Raw genomic sequence first — 13,565 nt, forward strand, 5'->3', positions numbered from 1 at the left:
ACTTTTAACAAGTCTATTCACCTCTCTGAGCTTCAGTGTCCTCTGACTATTAGGGAGTTGTGCCAGATGACCTTTCTGAGACTTCTTCGAGCTCTAAGTCCTATGAATTTATATTAGATCACTTTCTTCATTTTTTTCTTAGAAACCAGTGTCTACTCAGGCACATTTGTTCTAATCACCCGCCTGGTTTCCAGCTACTTACTCCATGGCCATAGTTTCTGCCCTCCATCCCACTATTCAAACTACTCTGAACTACCACAGCCACCACCACTATCCCCAACTCACTTGCAGGAAGGCTGGCCTTAATGCTCTGGGGGAAAGGAGGTGGCTGCCCTTAGCTTGGCCCCAACAAAGAAATCTCAGAGCTCCTCTACCTACCAAAGAACACTGGCTGTATATGAAAGCTTTTTTCTTTCTGCGAATCTTCTCTCCCAAAGGCGTCATTCGGTGGTGGAGCCTGTTAAGTGTCCTTTGCTTGTTTAAATGGTAAAGTTGGGTTAGAAGGTGCCAGAGGGCAGGGAGAAGACGTCTGTGACGCAGCCCAGTAGAGATAACTGAGCGCAGCCCTACGTGCAGAGCAAGATTGTGTTAGATAGATATAAGGCTGAAAAGGTCCTCAGGAGTCGTCCAGTCCGACGCCCTCATTGTATGGAGGAAGAAACTGAGGCCCGCAGAGGTTAAATGACTTGGGCTTTAAAGAAACGCTTTGTGCGTGAGGAGGACACCCAGAAATCAGAGCCCTGGCCCAGAAGCGCAGATTGCTGGATGTAGGACAGGGGCTGCGAGCTAGGGAGTCGCAGTCAACCACAGACTCCTGACTGGGGGAGCAGCCCATTGAGGTGAAGCAGTGGGTGGGGGTTGAGACAGGGCTCTGGCCGGAGAAGTCGAAGGAAGAGCCCTTCTTTCTAACAAGTGGCCCTGGCCCCAAGAAGCTGGACCAGGGTTCGGTTTCTCTGCAAGTTCCCAGGCGGATGCTTAACACTTTCTATTGGTCAGGACCAGAAGGCCAAGAGGCGCCCGGGGAGAGAGAGGTTTTCCCAGGGATTCGTGCCCACTGCAAGCTTACTTCGGGCCACCCCTGGAACGCCTTCTGGGCGCAGGGTTCTTTCCAGAGCGTCGAGGGAGGAGAAGGACAGCAGGGTGAAAGCGCCAGGCTCCGGGAGCCCGGAGCAAGTAGTCCAAGGGGCAGCAGCAAGTGCCCGGGGGCAAGGGCTTGTCGGAGGAGCGCCCCGGGGCTTTAAGACAAACCACTTCAAGCAGCTAGGCAGGCTCACCTAGCCCAGGTCACACACTCATTTCACCTGTCTTCAGGGCGCCCCCTCTAGCTACTCCTTCCCCTCCCCCTCGGGCAGTGCGTCCCCCCCTCATCCCCCCCCCCAGTGAAAGGCACAGACCTAACAGGCAAGCCCTCTCAGCAGCTGTGATGCCAGGGCCCGCCTCCTTCCCCCATTATCATTAGCAGATATTACCCTAAACACTTGCTCTTTACCTCCCGTCTCCCTCCAGGCATTGGAGAGACCGCCTGTCAATCACGTCCCCGGCAGCAGCCCCCCGCACGGGGGCTCGGCAGTGCCAGCCTTAGCGACAAGCAGCAGCCCCAGCAGCATCGGCGGCGGCGGCGGCGGCGGCGGCGGCAGCAGGAGCAGCAGCAGCCCCCATAGAAACACACATATACACACACACACACACACACACACACACACACACACACACACACACACACACACAGAGGGAGAGACATAGAGAGCCCGGAGAGCAGGAGGGGGGAGGGGGTGTGCAGGGGGGGAAACCAGCCCGGAGGAGGAGAGGAGGAGGAGGAGGAGGATGGAGGAGGAGATGCAGCCAGCAGAGGAGGGGCCCAGCCTCCCCAAAATCTACAAGCAGCGGAGCCCTTACAGCGTCCTCAAGACCTTCCCCAGTAAGAGGCCAGCCTTGACCAAGCGCTACGACAGACCCACCATGGTGGAAATCCCTCCGGTCAGGGCAGCTGCAGGAGGGCAGCAGCCCCACTTTCAGCATCCTCCTGCCTCCATCAGCAGCAGCGAGCAGCATCCTCAGTACCAGGCGCAGAGCTCCTATCCGAACGGGCCCGGCCGAGCCGCCGCCGCCGCCTCCTCTTCCTCCCCCTCCTGCACCCCAGTCGTGTCCCAGGGCCACCTGAGGACTCCAGTTCCTCCGCCTGCTCCACTGGCTTCCTCTTCTGCAGCCGTCGCGGCCGCAGCAGCCGGGGTGTCCAGGTACGGAGCCAGCCAGGCGGCGGCCGCAGGCAGCAGCAGTAGTAGCAGCAGCAGCAGCGAGGGCAGCAGCAACGGCACCGGCAGCAGCCTGGAGCTCAGCGCAGGTACCAACTCTTTCCTGTAACTTCAGCTCCCACCCCCTCCCTGGGGCAGCAGTGGGGGGGAAGTGGTGGGAGGGAAAACTGGAGCAGGACGGGAGTGGGGGAGACCCCTCCCCTCGCTCGGCGCGCGCTCTAACTTAGAGGTGATGAGCCGGAGAGAAGAGTAAGGGGACGTGCAAACTAGGCAGAAAGAGTTAGGGAGCTCCTCAGTCTCGCTCCCGCCTCCCCATCCCGCACACCCCACACTACAAAGGGCTCTGAAAACTACTTGCGGATGCTAATTCTAACTCCTCTGCACCTCCTCTCCCCTCCCACTCCCCGCAAAGTGTTGCTCCTAACAGGTGGCTTTTCCCTTCCAAATCTAGTTCCAAGGAAAAAGAACTCTAGTAGCTGGTTTGACAGGATTGTTCAGGACAAGGTCTTGAAGTGACCAGATTGCCCTCTAACAGGTAGAAGCTGCCGAGATTCATGCCTGCCTCTCGACACTGTAGCAATACACTTGGGCTGGGGCTTCAGAGACAACGGCTTGCTCCCTAGAGTGACAGCTGTTTCTGTTAGAGGTTGGAGCTGACCAAACACTGCCCCCTGGGTTATTAACCTTTGCTCTTCTCTCCCCCGTCCTCTCCCCGGTGTTCTCTCCTCACTTCTTCTCTTCTTTTTTCTCTTCCTTCTCTCTTTTTTAATTTTCTTATTTTTCTCCACTTTTTAAATTTTCCCTTCTCTTTTTCCTTTTCTATTTTTCTTTCTCTTCCTTCCTTTTCTCTCCTTTCTACTTTTCTCATCTTCTTTCTTCTCTTAGCTTTCCTCTCTTCTCTCCTCCTCTCCTCTTTTCCAATACCTCTCCCCATTTTCCTTCCCCCTCCCTGGCCACAAAATGTTGCTTTTTGCTCCTGTTACTTTGAGTGAAAAGGAGATTGACCTCCAAGGGGATCACAAAATTCTTGGCAGAAATTGGTAGAAATTCTTGGTCCTTTACTGGAGGCCCAAGAAGTCTCAGTGTTTGCCTACCAGAATTGTCTGATATGAAATACTGCTCAGCAGGGGGCCTTATTTCTCCAGTCCAAATGCCATAGAGTTTACAGGAGAAATGCATTGTGAGAAGCAGTTTATAAAGAGGTCTAAATTGCTTTTAATACCCTTTTCCCCTTGGGTCTGCAGTGCTAGTCTCTAGAGAAAGGGAGTCTTTCAACCTTCTCTGGGGAAAAGATAGGACAGATAAGAAAGCTGAGTGGGGAAAACCTAAGAGTGATTATTTTAGTGTCTAGCCCATGGCTTTATTTAACACATAATAGCTAAAAGTTCCTGCTCAGGCCTTTCATAGCTCTATAGAGCAAATAAACTGTACCTTGATGAAGCTGAGCCCCTTAAGCACAATGTCTGGCACATAGTAGGTGCTTAATAAATGTTTATTGATTGATGGGCTAATTCTTTAACTGAAAATGAGGGCACTTTGCCCCTACATGAGTTATGGAGCCCTAAGCAAACGTTCTACTGTTTGTCAATATTTTGACACTTGAATGATTAGTTTTGAGACAGAAAACCTAATTATAGGTTATGGTGAAGACTAGCTCTGCCGCTTCACTAGCCAATTTTGTGTGTCAGGTGTTGCTTAGATGAGTTTTATGCTCAGGCTTTGTGTGCATTTTTTCATTATTTTGTCAGCATCTCTTGGTCTAATTTCTTTTTCTTTTCTACAATCTGACTTCTCTGTTCCTTCTTTCCTTGTCCTTTTCCCTCCACTTAGCATCTTGCCTTTAAATCATACTAGCCTACTTTATCTCCTTCGGTTCCTATTTTTTTATTCTACTTTTGTTTCTTTCCTTTTCCATTCTCTTATTCCTCTCATCTCAGTCTCAGCTTTCTCATTATTTTTTACGTTCTTATATTCTTTTGTCCTTTTTCTTTCTATATTTAGCTGTTTCTTTTCTGTCTCAGTTTTGGAGTGGCCTTTTATGTTTTATTTTCCTACTTTTTCCTGTTTGGTTTCTATTTTGATCCCTTCTCTCCAATTCTTGTTCTCTCTCTTTAAAAATCTGCTCTTTTTAGCCTTTGCTTTCAATCTTTTAACTTCTCTTTGCATCCTGGCTAGTCTCTCCTCCCTTTATTTTTGTCTTCTCTTTCATTTTCATCATTTTTACCTTTTTCTCTTTTTCTATGTCTTGCTGTATGTCCTTGTTGCTTGGTGTGTTTTTCCCTCCTATTTCTTCCCCAGAATTATTGCTCTTCATCTTTTCTCTTTTATCTACCCTGATAGTTTTTCTATTTCTGCTCATTAAATTCTTTTCTTTTTTGCCTTGTCCTGGACACCATTTTTTTCTCTCCTGATTTCCTCCATAGTTAAACTTATATTTCTATAATTTCCAGTAGGGTCTTGAACTCCTAAGTAACAATAAAGGCAGTATCACTATGCAGAGGTAGAAGCTGTCTCTCTTCCTCAGCAGTAAAGGATGGACCATAAAGGGGGTTAGCCTAATAGTATCAAGGGTAGAAGACAAGTTTTTTTCATTGTCAAGATGGGAACTAGATAACTCCTTTCCAGCAGTCAGGAAAGCATGATCTGGTGGGCCCAAGTCAAAATACAGAAGAAAGCCACAATCTAGTATGTACAAGTTATGGTTATAGTAGTAATGATATTGAGTGACAGAGACAACTCTCAACACGGATATAAGTATCCATCTGAGGGACAGTTATCTAAAGAGCTGATTGGTTCTTTGAGAAACCAGTGGTTCCAATTTGAACCAATGAGCAGGTGTGCAGACAGACAGACACTTAAACACTTTGCAAAAAAAAATATGTTTTCTCAAAAGACAGTCCACCTAATGCATTGAAATAGTTCAAAGATTAAGTTAAAGAATGAGAGGGATAGAAGTTAAAGCTGGAGAATAGGAAACATGATCCTATGACCAGAAAACTAATGAGTTAAGGCAATGAGTTAAGCAAATGCCTGAAGATTGCTCTAGTGTTCTATCAATAAAAATCACTATAAGTGTTTTAAAATATGATATTATAAAAATAGATTTCCAAGTTCTTTTCATTATGTTCATGTGATGATTCTGAACAGAATATCAAAATAATTATCTTTTGAACATGTATCATACCATGATTTCTAAAGCATATCTTTCCTGTATGGATGGCTTAGAGTTAAAAACCCACGTAGATCTTGATATGCAGCCTAAATTTGGCATCAGGAAATGGGAAATTGCATCTTTAAGCAGAGTACAATCAAAAATGAATTACAATAAATCCTATATAATTGCATAGGTCATTCTCTTTAATGAGATTTTATTAACCTGACTGTCAAGCTTTTGAGTCAGGCAGATATTTTATCTTCTTCAACTGATAAAAGTGTCAGCTATAAACCACCATATAAATATTCATAAATCTACACATCTGTGGCAGCCTATCAGCATCATTCTTTTGGACATTAAAAGCATTCTAATTACTTTCTGTCTAGCAGAGCTGAAATGCTGCCTGTTATAGTATGTGCTTGGCAGGCATGATTGCTTTTGTTTGCCATCACAAATAGCAGCATCCTATTTTATATACCGATGGTCCAGAAAATATTCAGGGTTTGACTGAGCAGGATGAATATTAGGAAGCACCATCTGGTTTTGATAGCACCAAGTATATTAACTCATCTGTTAATTTTTGACACATCATTGATTTATTTATTCAGAAAAATTGCATCCTGTTTTGCTGTATTGGTGTTTGACATTATAAAAAAAAAGATAGCTTTTTAAAAAAAAAAAAAGGAGCACAGTCCTTTGATTTAAGGCCATAAGTGCTTTTTAAAAAGATTTTGTTTTCCAACTTCATAAACACACCACTACTTCCCAATGTCTTTTCTTTAACTAAAGTTACAATAATGTTTTAAATGAGGAATTATGAGTTCATTTGATAAATGATGGCAGGTCACTGCCTTTAACTATATACATATGTAACATATATGTATATATTTCTAGTTCTAGTATGCTTCAGTGTTAACAGATTTCACCCTTTGATGGAACTGAATCAAAACACTGCCACTAATTATGACTCCAGTGGGTTTTTTTTAAATAGAAATAGAATGCTTATAGGAATCTTGCGACTGGTAAATATCTCAGGAGCCCATACATAAAATAAAATTGTTAAGGTTGATGGGTGGGTTTCTGGACTTCTGCTACCTCACTATCAAATATGGGATGAATGAAGACACTTAAATGGATAAATTTGGAGGGAATAAAATGTTATTTTTCCTCATTATAAAAAGTAATCATGTGTTCAAATCTTGGAAACAAAGCAGATGACTTACAACATGACATTATCCACAAGTAGGGGTGGTACCTATACCACAAAACAAAATAAATTAGATAGAAGTAATCATTATAAAGTGGTGTGTGTGCACTATGTGATTATATCTATTAGCATCTTCTGGCCTTCGATGAGTGGTATAACTAAGATGAAATGGCCTTAGAGCACTTTTGTGAACTGTTGACATGATGCTTCTGTAACCTCATTTGATTGGTGGGCTCAGTGACTTAAAATTTTGTTTTTAAAAAATATAAGGTACATTTTTCACACTTTTCTCAATTATAAATCATGGAAGAGTGACCATTCAGTTGTATTCGCATGTAATCAGAACTTTCCCCCCTCATTTCTTAGCACTAACAGGCATTGCACAATGCTTACATTTCTAATTGCGTTCTACCTGGAAAGCTCAAAATGCTTATGACTAGAATGTATGTTAAGTGGAAAGATTTGGTTTTGTTTTACATAAAGTATAATAGTAATATTTTTTATTCTGATGTTTATGATTCCTAAATGTTAAAATAGTAAAATACTTAGCTACTGAAAATATAAAAGATTCAACTTTTGAATATCTATTGCTGTTTTTGTCATCAATTCTGAGAAAAAAAATTCAGTAGAAAAAAGGTAAACATGGGTATGAACAAATTGCGTTTGGCATTTGTATCAATTTTTAATATTCTAAATATAGTCTAATGCATTTTGTTAATGGTGTATTTATATTACATAATCATCTTTTCTCAGTACCCTATGAGATTATCTTTCAAAAAAAGAAAAAATTACTCAACTAAGTCAGACCTTCTTCCTCAAAAACATATACCTTGACATGTGATTTATTAAGGTAATTAAAATACTGAATGTTCTGTAGGACATAGAACAAATGTATTTAAGTGATTGTCTCATGTAATTCAATTTTAGCCTTAACTTTCACATATTTCCCCCTTTTATCAAGCATAAATGAAAACAGTGTAGCCCTTATACCAGTTGGGCCTATTATGATTAAAATGCACATGACAAGAATCACTCCAAGTCCAAAATAGGATTATAGGCTTAAACTGAATAAAAAATGCTATATTCTAAAATTATAAAATTCCAATCTGTATTTTCCTTTGATATTTCAAATAAAAGAAACTTCTTCCAGCTTTCCATGCGAACTTGAACAAGTCTTTTCCCCTATTTGAACCAGTTTCCTGATTTACAAAATATACAAGCTGGATTTGACTGATCTCTAAAGTTCCTGGCAGCTCTAAGATTCCTAGGAAATGAAAAAATAAGGTAAATTTTGTTTTTTGGGAATTTCCTCTTCTAGTATTGACCTGTGATTTCGATACTGTGGCAACTTCCAGTGAGGAAATTTTCTACAATAAGTTATTGGCAACTGGTCTATAACTTTTTGCTGCTAGGTGGCGCCATAGTGCACACACCAAACCTAGAGTCAGGAAGCCCAGAGTTCAAATATAACCTCAGACATTTACCAGCTGGGTGACCCTGAGTAAATCACTTCAACTGCTGTGTGCCTTAGTTTCCTTATCTGTAAAATTAAGATAGTAATAGTACCTACACGCCAGGATTGTTGAAGGACAAATGAGATAACACTTACAAAGTACTTTGCAAACTTCAAGGTGCTATATAAATGCTAGTTATTATTATATTATATAATTACAATATATATTATTATTATATTGTTTTTGTCTTAGAAAGTTACATGGGGGTGCTGAGAGGTTAAGTGACATGGGCACATAACTAGCATATGTCAGGTCCAGGACTAGGATCCAGGTCTTCCTAAATCCAAGGTGGGTCCTCTTTCCACTAGGCCACACTACCTTTCTTTTTGAAATTTCTTGCCACTTTAATTTCTTGATTTTTTGGTCCCTAAGAACAAATGTTATACACATGTCTCTGGTGTTTTCTCAAAACTTGAAATTAAACTGTAGCCCCATTTCTTCCCTTCCATATTGGATGGATACAATAAATGCTTTTTTACCATAGGAAAGGAAAAGAACATACCTCTCTCTACCTTCCATATTCTCCAGGATAGTGGATTATTATCTCCAGTATTCCTAGAGAATTCCTTTACCACTATTAAAGCTTTACTCCCAGGTGTGTGACAATCTAAAAGCTTTTCCATCCACTGGAAATCACTACATAGAAAACTTAGCTCTAGGATACCCTATGGGAATGTAAAAGGGTTCTCAGATAAAGCAATGTACTCCCCCACTTCAGACCACATACCCCCAAACTGGACTATGCAGTCCCAGAATCACAAGGGCAGCATAGCTGCTGGATACTTGTTGCTAGGCAAAAAGAGAGGAGCAGAGAAGAAACTTGAGTGAGACATTCTCCTTCCAATGTGTAAACTTTAAAAGGGCATGACTATTGGTTTATATCAGCCTATAGTCCCCAGAGAATCAATTGGTCTATACATTTCAATGTGTGCCATTTTAAAGGAAAGTATTTGATAGACTCTGCTAATAACCCCACAATGCCTTCTGTACATTATAAAAATAAGCATACAGGGCAGCTAGGTGGCATAGTGGATGGAGCACTGGGCCTGGAGTCAGGAGGACCTGAGTTCCAATGCAGCCTCAGACCAGACACTTGACAATTACTAGCTGTGTGACCCTGGGCAAGTCACAACCCCAATTGCCTCACCAAAAAAAAAAAAATGAAATAAAATGAGCACAGTCAAAAGTTAGTGTAGGCCTGGGGGTGGCTATTCTCATACATCTACAATTCTTGAACTACTGCATAGTTGACGTAATAAAATGTGTTTCACCTTACTCTTATTTGTGAATAAGAAGTATATTTTGGGAAGAGGTGGAGGAATGATTATTCATATGTAGTCAAAGATGGCAACGGATATAACATCTTTAAAGAGAAGCAATAATCAGTGGTATGCAGGTCACCTAACCTGTATTAGTATCATACAGTTGTTGATTTCTGCCTTTTTTTTTTTTAACCAATCAGGTTTAAGCATTTTTCAGTTTGTTTCTGGATATTATTCTGGCTGGAAGCCAGGAGAGAAGGTAATATAGTTTATGGTTTCATGCTCATGAAATTATAGACTTGGAGGGAGTTTCATATCTGTTGGCTCTGAGAAAGTTAAGCTGTATATTCACAATGCCACTAAAAAGGCTTTTACTAATTTTTTTCCAACTGATTAGTTTTTCTGATTGTATGTATTCTCATGTGTGTTTTTAACTGATATGACAAGATAGTCTGAAATTATATGCTTCATTTTGACACCTGTGATGTTTTAGTAGATTAATGTTTTCAGTGGAAAATGTTTTTTAGGAAATAGTATTTTAGCTAACTTCCAAATAATGGTGATGTTGCTCAGCTATACATTGGCCTTGAATAGCGATAGAAAAAAAACAAAAATCAGAAGATGCAAAACACTAGATTGAACATATAATGTTGCATTGGGGCTGGCCACTGCCTTGTAAAGTTACCTTTTAATTCACTTTATAAGTACAGTGAGTTTTTCAAAAAGTACATCTTTCTTCTTGCAGTTTATGACTGAGGTAGAACACATTAGATGAGGTAGAGATTCTTTGGATTAGCTGTACAAAAAACATGGGGATATTCCAGGAATAGAAGTCATGATGGTTTCAGATATTAATATCATTGTAGAATCTTGTCTATACTAGTTAACTCAATCCATTAGAATATGATTTAGTAAAGCCAAGGATATGAGGTCAGATGCATATAGATCACACATTCAATCAATCAACAAGCATTGATTAAGCACTTCTGTGCCAATGGTGCCACAGTGGACAGAGGGTCAGACTTGGAGTCAGGAAACCCTGAGTTCTAATCTGGTTCCAAACACTAACTGGCTGTGTGACCCTGGCCAAGTCACTTAATCTCTGTCTGCCTCCATTTCCTCATCTATAAAATAGAGCTAATAATAGCACCTACTCCCAGGTGTATTGTAAATTACTGTAAATATAAAATGAGATAATATTGGTAAAGTGCTTTGCAAACCTTAAAATGCTATATAAATGCTACCTAGCTAGATGCTAGATGCCATGCTAAGTGCTAGAGGTACAAAGAAAAAAGCAAAATAGTGTATTCCTCAAAGAGTTTCTATTCTAATAGGAGAAACAACATTTACATAAATCAGTACATACAAGATAAATACAGAATAGATGGAAGGTAGCATTAAAGGGGGAGGATTGGGGAGGGGGTGAGAATTGGTGGAAGGAGGGAAGAACTCCCCAGAAAAAGCCTCCTGGAGGAGGCAGGGCTTGAGCTAAGTGTTAAATGCTGCCAATATAAAGGCCTGGAAACATGAGATGGAGTTTCATGTATGAGGGAACAGCAAGCAGACCCGCATATAGCTACATCCCCATTAGTGCAAATAATGAATCCCCTGAAGTAGATGGAAGTATTCAAACTCACACTGTTCAAAGTTATATGAAATACGGTGATTGGTTATAGTCACTGGAAATGTGCTGGGTTAATTCAAATAATGCAACCATTTCAGGGGGATCCATTATTTGCTCTAACTGGGACTTCACTTAGCCTCACAGAAAGAGAAACTGTGCTCCATATCAATGATGTGTACCCAGAACACACCCAGACATTTTGTAAATACTTGTCTGTAGTCATAAGGGGATATGGGTGAGAAAGTGGTAATCGCACATCAAATCTCCAAATGCAGTGGCCTTTTCTTCAGTTCTCATTCCTCCTGAGCCCTTGGCTGCATGTGATGCTACTGACTGTATCATCATTTTGGATTCTTTCTTAACCCTTCCCCTGAGACATCACACTTTGCCATTCTAACCAGGTGCATCTTCTTATCTTTTCTTCTCAGCTCTTTAATGTGAGTGGTGTTCCCAAAGGTTCTGTCCTTGGCCCTTTTCTCTTCCCTGTCTCTCTCTCTCCCCCTCCAGTCTCCCTCTCTCAGTAATCTCATCTACCACACCACCTTGCTCCAGGTTCAATGACCGCTTCTTCAGAAATTATTCCCAAATCTGGATATTTACTTCTGATCTTTTCCCTAAGCACTAAACCTATACATCTCTGCCTCATTTCTTATCTAGCCTTAATTACTGAACGGACATTGCCTCAGTCAAACTGAGACCTGTTAAAGACCTAAGCTTAAGAAGGCCAAGGTCTCCTACTGTATCCAGGGTATCTCCATTGGTCCTGATCTATATCTTGCCAGTGGAGCTGGATGGTTCTGGAGGAGAAAGTAAGACTGGTGACTTTGCACAGCCCTCCCTCACTTACATGTCATACCATAATCTCCTTCATGTCATGGTCTTCTTCAAGAATGAAGGACAAATAACAACAACAAACCCATATATCCTATTGTGTAGGGGAATATTTACCTATGGTGTCCTAAACTCAACTTTTCCAAAACAGCATATACCATTTTCCCATGTTACTTTCTCCTCTTTCTGACATTACTGATTGTATCAGTAGCACCACAATTTACCCAGTTTCCAAGTTAGAAACCTAAGGGTTATCTTTGACACTTCCTTCTCTCCACCTCTTGTATTCAATCAATTTTCATGTCTGGTTGATTCAAACATAATATCTCTTATATCTGTCTCCATTGCCATTCCTACTGTCACCATCCTAGTATTAACCTTCATTATCGCCACCACCACCGTCGCCTCCAAATCATTTCAATAACCTCCCGATATCTTTCTTCCTCCATTCTCTCTCAACTTTAAGATATCCTCCATACTTCTCCCAGCCTAAATCACATACACACACATAAACACATACACACACACACCTTGATCATGTCACTACACTGCTGAAAAATCTTTAATGGTTCCATATTATTTATTAAGTAAACTTCAATCTCCTTTGCCTGTTATGCAGAGTCTGAACATCCTTTTCCCTCTCTTCCTCTGTTGAATGCTTATCTGTCATTTAAAGTCCACTTCCTCCTTCACTCATCTCCCCAGTTATGAGTGTTCTTTACTCCTCACAAACTTCACAGAGTCCATTGTTTTGTTCTCTAGGAAACATGTTGAAAGAGCTTTGGATTAAAGTCAGAATAGATGTTAATCTTTGTTCTGCCTCTTTTTACCTATGTGACAATGAGCAAGTCACATGTAGGATCATAGATTCAGAATCACCAGGGATTTTAGAGGTCATCTAGCCCAATTTCCTCATCTTGCAGGTGAGGAAGCTGATGCCCGATGAGAAATTGGCTTACCAACAATTGTACAAGTCAAAGTAGCAGAGCCAGGATTTGAATCCAGGCTCGCTGACTCCAAATCCAAAGGTGTTTCTATTGCATTAAACTGCTTCACAAATGAAGTTCACCAAGTTCTGTCCATTAAGTCGCACTAACCATGAGAAATCTTAATGTAGGGGAGCCAATCTTTGACTTGTACTCCCAGTCCAGAAGGCCAGAAAATGTAATTAAAATGTGTTCACAGGGTGATAAACTACCCTAAAGATGCATTCTACACCTGATCTCTTTGTGATGGAATTAAAGGGAGTGACAACATCAGAGGAACAAAATTTTCTGGGCTCTAAATACCTAAGCCTCAGGAATAGGAGGTCACATAGAGTGCAGCAGACTCCAAAGGGCTTTGTGGAACTCAGTTTCCTCATCTATAAAATGAGATGGCTGGCTACATAATCTATAGATTCTTTTCTAGCTCAAATTCTACAATGTAACTTCCGTAAGAGTAGACATTATTTCATTTTTCAATTTTGTATTCCTAGCATCTAGCACTGTGCCTAGCACATAGTAGATACTCAATAACTTTGTGCTGATTGATTGTTTCTCTGTAATGGACTTATAAAATATGATTTTGTGTTATAGTTGACTCTGTGTGTGTGTTATCTCTTTATCATACTGTAAGCTTTATTTTGGAAGGGATTTTATCTTATCTAAACTATTTCTCTCCCCCAGTGCCTTGTACAGTGTTCTTTACACAGTAGGTGCTTTTAAAAGATTGTTGAATTC

General features: G+C 41.2%; 1 protein-coding gene across 1 annotated transcript in view; it reads left to right on the plus strand.

The window, feature by feature from the left end:
- Positions 1-1,539: 1,539 nt before the first annotated feature.
- The window catches only part of BEND4 (BEN domain containing 4), a 54,250-nt gene continuing 42,224 nt past the window's right edge, over positions 1,540-13,565 (plus strand). The window contains exon 1 of the mRNA XM_020990854.2: positions 1,540-2,341. Coding sequence (XP_020846513.1) covers positions 1,825-2,341 — 517 coding nt within the window. The 5' untranslated portion in view covers positions 1,540-1,824. The remainder of the gene's footprint in view (positions 2,342-13,565) is intronic.

Source organism: Phascolarctos cinereus, unplaced genomic scaffold, assembly GCF_003287225.1.
Source record: "Phascolarctos cinereus isolate Bilbo 61053 unplaced genomic scaffold, phaCin_HiC Scaffold_9;HRSCAF=440, whole genome shotgun sequence".
In the NCBI taxonomy this organism is placed as follows: Eukaryota; Metazoa; Chordata; class Mammalia; order Diprotodontia; family Phascolarctidae; genus Phascolarctos; species Phascolarctos cinereus.